At 41.6% G+C, this 6,049-nt stretch overlaps 1 protein-coding gene across 1 annotated transcript in view; it reads left to right on the forward strand.

Moving 5' to 3' along the window:
* Nucleotides 1-6,049, forward strand: part of RAB38 (RAB38, member RAS oncogene family) — a 57,710-nt gene extending 51,661 nt beyond the window's left edge. The window contains exon 3 of the mRNA XM_059187001.1: nucleotides 5,170-6,049. Within this exon, the coding sequence (XP_059042984.1) occupies nucleotides 5,170-5,322 (153 nt within the window). The 3' untranslated portion in view covers nucleotides 5,323-6,049. The remainder of the gene's footprint in view (nucleotides 1-5,169) is intronic.

The raw sequence follows: 6,049 nt of genomic DNA on the forward strand, positions 1-6,049 counted from the left end.
TTTTATACCTTGCTTTTTGTGAGCGTATGGTAAATACTGTGGTAGGTATTCTTATTGACTCTTCTCCCAGGACTCACTTGTGGCCCCATGACTGACTAGTGTGTGTCTTGAGGTCAGCCAATCACCCTGTCACCTCAAGTGCAAAATGAAGAAATAGAATACACACACTCTTGTGTTCTTCTGATGATTCAATGAGAATATTGTGATAACATTTATTGAATCTGTATGCTGTGCCCTTGTCTGAGTATTTGTCTAAGTAGTTCATGTGTTCTAAATATGAATGTGTATTAACTTACAATCACCTGTAAAGTAGATTTCTTAATTTCTTGATGACAGATGAGGACACTGAGGCACGGAGAGTGGTTAAAGTAATTCTTCCAAGGTCAAGTTTGGCTTCCTGCCTGTGCTCAAAACACTACATACCAGGCCTTTTCGTAGAATGCATGTGGATTGATTGCTCCTCTTTCAATTAATTTCTTTCTTTCTCTCAGATTTTATTTATTTGACACAGAGAGAGAGAGAGAGAGAGAGCAGAGAGCATAAGCAGGGGGAGTGGCAGACAGGGACAGAGGGAGAAGCAGACTCCCTGCTGAGCAAGGAGCCTGATGTGGGCCTCGATCCCAGGACCCTGAGACCGTGACCTCAGTCAAAGGCAGACCCTTAACCAACTGAGCCACCAGGTGCCCCATTAATTAATTAACTAATTAATTAATTAAGTTTTTAACTGTAAAATTATTAATTATCTTTGCAGGCAAATAGATGTTTCAAAGCTAACCTAAGATGGGTTCACCAGTGCACACTGTCACTGCAAAACAACACAGCCTGGGAGGCTTACACAACATAAATTAATTTTCTCACTGTTCTGGAGGCTGGAAGTCCGAAATCCGGGAGCCGTCGCAGCCAGGGTTGGGAGGGAATTCTCCACCCCATTTTTTAAAAAAAGATTTTATTTATTTATTTAAGAGAGAGAGAGAGTCCTCTTTCAATTTCTAATCTAAACTAGGTATGCCTTGGCGAAAACACCATGGTTCGTCCCATAGGTATTTTCTAAATACTTACTGATAGATTAATTGATCAAACGGAGTGCTAAGGGCCTCTCCAGTTCTGTGTAGTCACGGATGCGTATCATACTGTGTCTGTTGACACTTCACCTGAAGAAAACCCTCAGTGACTCTACCTGACCCCTTTAGCATTCAAGACTCCACAGTGGTCCAGTGCAGGATGCCTTTTCCCACCTCACCACATACCGCCGCCATTTACATGAACCTTGCTAGTGTTAAAGCTCAGTTAAGGATGGGACTTCTTTTATCACCTTTTTCTTGGTATGTCTACTACTTAGTGGGAATCTGAATAATATCAATTGGACGGGCAAATGAATGTCACTCAGCCGTCTTGAGCTGCCGTTGTTTATGTTTTTCGTATATATGCACCTGAAAGCAGGCACTGACAGTCCGTGGCTCTGTTGGTTTCCTTTGTCAATAGCCCTATCCCCCATGACCTCATGTCCTAGCCCTGACACCAGTTAGCCTCTACTAGGTGTGTTAAACTTCACAAACAACTTTAGCAGCATCGTCTTCTCTTTTACTAAAACATTCCTACGAGGCTGCCACTAATTGGGCTTAGGTTTTTGTTGTCTTCCTCTAATGCTGATGAATTTTCATACATTTGTCCACACTCGCATTTCACTCACCTCATTAGTAGAGTTTGCCAAGGTGCACACTGAGGAAAGAGCACCCTACTTAATTGGCATGCTAATATGAGTGGAGGTTTAAAGGATACTACTGACTAGTTTAACTTAACATTGTATGTGTAGGGGGGCCTTTTAATACTTAAAACGTGTTTTTCCTACCACATGTACATGTTTTTCTTCTAATATATGAAAGAGCAAGAAACTAAGATTTATTTAGCACCTACTGGGCCTAACACCATGGTAATAACTTTTATTTGTTATTGCACTTGATCTTCAAAACAATCTTGGAGAGGAGTATGGCATGGTAAGAGCCATGCTTTGATGTTAGCAAGATGTAGGTGTGAGTTCTGGCCCCAACCCAGGCACTTTGTGATCTTGGGAAGTTCCTTAATGGTGCTGGCAGGCCAGGTCCAGGGACCCAGAGAAGGTCCATCAGGACTAGCCCAGAGTGTCTTTGGCTGTGCATAGGATGGGAATCAAATGTGAGCCAACAGGAGATGAGAGCACTGTTTATTGAAGATACAGAGAGGAACAGATACAGACAGAGTATCCAGGAGACTCAGAAAGGAAAGGAGCATGAGTCTTGTCTTTGTTCAGTCTGGGGTTTTTTTACTGAGGTTAGTGATCTGGTGTACATGCCCTCCGAGGCATCCAGAACTTGGTTAGAACAGAGATAAGGGCCCAGGTGTCATTCCTTGGATCTAGGGTTCCTTCGTGTCAAGATGTCTGGAATACACATGTGGTAGCTTTGACTGGTCATCCTCACCTGGTCCTTCCTTAGGTGGGATCTGTTCTAGAGAAATCATTAAACTCCTTGTCCCTTACAAGGACATACACTCTTTGCATCCTGAGGCATGTGTAAAGTGGGGTGGGGTGCAGGTCTTATCAAGAATAGAAGCAGGAAAAGGAGCAGAAAGCAGATTTTTATGGAATCCTTTGGTTTCCCTGTCTCATTAATCTACCTAAACAGTAAGTTTTCTTATCTGTAAACAGATATATTGATATTCTATGTTTGGTATTTGAGGTGAAATTTTATTGTCTCCTTCCCTAACACAAGCAATAGCCAAATGGGAACCCAAGTGTTGGTTTACTAATGGTTGGGCAAGCACCTTAAAACCACTCAAATGTAGGGCTTCTTCGGTGAGATGAGCTGGCCCATGAGGCCAAGGCCTGGAAGGCTGAGTGAGGCTGCCCATTTGCACTTCCTAGAACTGGAAGCAGTAGAGAACCTGGGCCAGGCTTCTAGTTGGTCACATAAAGCAGACCATAAGTTGGTCAAGAGCAGCTGTTGAGTTGGGTCTCTCCCAAAGAGCCAGGCCTGTCTAGATCAGATTACTGCCTGAGAGCTGATAGTTCAAGTGTGACCCCCCAGGCATGACACCAGGAAGAGGAAGAGTTGCAGGAGGCTTGCCAAGCATGGGCAATGACTTGAAGGCCCAGTAACCCACCCAGGAGGAAATAGGACAGAAGGAGGCTGATCTCTGTGGACTGGCTTCCATGGAATGAGGCACATATTTGAGCCAAGGTAGCAAGGCCATCCCCAGGCCTAACCAAACAATAACAAAAGAATCAGTAAGAAAAAACAAACTCTTACCTTACAGGGCTTTAAATGGGATTAAGTAAGATTATGTGTATAAAGTACCCAGCATGTATACATTATACAAGCTCCAATGAGCACTGTCCCCAGTGAGGAGAGGCAGTTTTTCATTAAGTACATATTGTCATCAAGAGTGTTGCGTAGATGAGGAATGGAGGGCTTAGAGACATGAATTCTGGTCTGGTATAAAAACCACCACCAACCAGGATACAACGAACAAGCCAAAAAAGCAACTAGAATTTCACCTTGTTTTAGATTTAGAAAAAGCATTTTCTCTAAGGCTCTGTAAATGAGAGAAAATAATCAGTCTATTTCCTGGAACTCCAGAAATTACCTTAAGCTTTTGTAGCAGGTGAACTCAGGACTGGACTTGAAGGATGGGGAACATGCTCATGAATGTTTACATCTAGTGCCATTAGCCATAGATACCAATTGAAAACCATCACTACCTCTTACATTTTCCATGTAGTATGGCTTCATGCAGTGATCTCAACATACATACAGAATTCAGAGATAAGTAGTTATACTTCAGATTGGACAAGGTCTTGTAGTGAAATTATTTTATAAAGTCCTTATCTCTTTATATTGACTATGAGAAAACACTCAGAGACGTTCTTTACTGACTTTGACTTTACTGGAGATCAGCAATTTGACTTTACTGGAGATGAAGGTGTTTTTGTTTAGTATGCCAGTAGTGAATATTCTGTATTTAACAGTTTTCTGATTAGCAGGGGGAAAAAAAAATTAATCTAGAGTAACTGAATAAACAATATACTTTATTTTTTAAATAAAGGGGCAGAGGGAGAGAGAATCTCAAGCAGACTCCATGCTGAGCACAGAGCCCAACATGGGGCTTGATCTCACCATCCTGAGATCATGACCTGAGCCAAGACCAAGAGTTGGATTCTTAATTGATAATGCTATCCCAGCCCTTCAATAAACAATGTATTTTAGATTTAAATGTTTGCTCCATATTTTCCCCAAATTGAAGCTTATTTTATTCTTGAACAGCATATTCAAATTCTGATTTCATATTTTCCTTTAAAGAGTTACATCCATCTGGATTGTCTAGGGAATATAACAGTGATGGCCCTAAATTTCAGTGGCCTAAAACAACAGGGTCGTAACTTTCACTCGTGCTACATACATCCTCATGGAATACTTGGCTTCTCTTGATCCTCATTCATAGACCCAGGCCAAGAGAATTTCCATCTTGGTGCTTCTGTGATTGCAGAAGCAGGGAGAAAAGAGCATGGTGAATTAAGCATTGCCTTTTATTACTTCTATATGAAAGTGAGACACGTCATTTTTCCTCCCAGTTCATTGTCCGCTGAAAGTCATATGTCCATGACTCACTCCAAAGATGTGACGAGCAGTGCGCTCCTACCATTTGATCTAAAGGCAGCCAGCCACAAAGTGCCTGTGAAATCACTGCTGACCCCTAAAAGAGGTTTCTTATTATTCTTATTTCCTATCAAGGTCACAAAAGTAGTCTGTGGCAGAGGGCAGTTATGAACCTAAGTCAGCCTGGAGACTTATGTACCTCACGTAAAATTATGCTCCTGTGTAAGATTATGTAAAATTAGAAAATCTCCCTCTAACTTCCCTCTAAATTCAACCTACTAAAAGGAAGTGAGCCCACTAAATACGATTTCTCCTGAAGGACAAAACAATTTCGTTTGTTTTTGTGAAGGACTAAAAAGTAAGGCCTTGGAAGGAATGAGAGTGAGGGGATGAGATAGAGGATACATGGATAGGGTATAAAAGAGGTATTTAAAGGAATTGCCAAGAAAATATTACCCTTTGTCACTTATAGAGCCCTGCTCTGCCATTATTTTAGAATATTGATAAGAAAAGCTGTTTGTTTTTTTCCCATCTGTAGGAGAATATCAACATTGATGAAGCCTCCAGGTGCCTGGTGAAACATATACTTGCAAATGAATGTGACCTAATGGAGTCCATCGAGCCTGACATCGTGAAGCCCCATCTCACATCACCCAAGATTGTCAACTGCTCCAGCTGTGCCAAATCCTAGTAGGCTTCTTTGCTGGCATCTGATGGAAATAATCCCAGTATCTCATGTCTGAATTCTTACCAATTTGAGTAAATGTCAGGATGGGGATACACACGTGGCAAGCCAAAGATCTATGCTGGTACCTTTCCTAAAAGAGAGAAAAATAGCCAGTGTTCTTTTTTATGTTTCTGCCAGCATCAGCACAGTGTTTACAGGCTTGTTAAATATGTAGTCTGTCTTGTATCCAACTGCAATTCTGTAGGGCCAGCATTGGCCCTGTTACTTGTTTCTTGTTTCTTGAAATCAGCCAAGGCCTCAGGTCTTTAAGAGAAAGGGGAGAGGAGCAGACTAGCTGTCAAGTTGAGCACTGGTATTCACTTTGCTCTGGTGCCTTTGTCCAGATTTCAATGCATTCTCTGCTGGGCTGACAGGCCTATTAAGTAGAAACAGTTTTTTTCTCCAGAGATGACCTCCATTTTCAACAGACCGAAGAGTTGTCTCTGATGTAGCCCTTCAGAGTCATGGACATAGGTTTTCTGTGCTTTTGTGGCTTTTATTGTCACTCGCCTTGCCCTAAATGTTGGTTTAACTGAAAACTATATGAACAGACCTGTCTCCATATGTGCCTTTCTGCTAGCTTTCTCTGACTCAAGCTGTGGGACTCTTCTGTTCATGTAATATATATTATATATATTTTCACAAGTGGAAAAGAAAACATTAAAAGATGCTGTTTCCCTATTTCTGAAAA

The sequence above is a fragment of the Mustela lutreola genome, chromosome 1 (assembly GCF_030435805.1).
Source record: "Mustela lutreola isolate mMusLut2 chromosome 1, mMusLut2.pri, whole genome shotgun sequence".
Classification (NCBI taxonomy): domain Eukaryota; kingdom Metazoa; phylum Chordata; class Mammalia; order Carnivora; family Mustelidae; genus Mustela; species Mustela lutreola.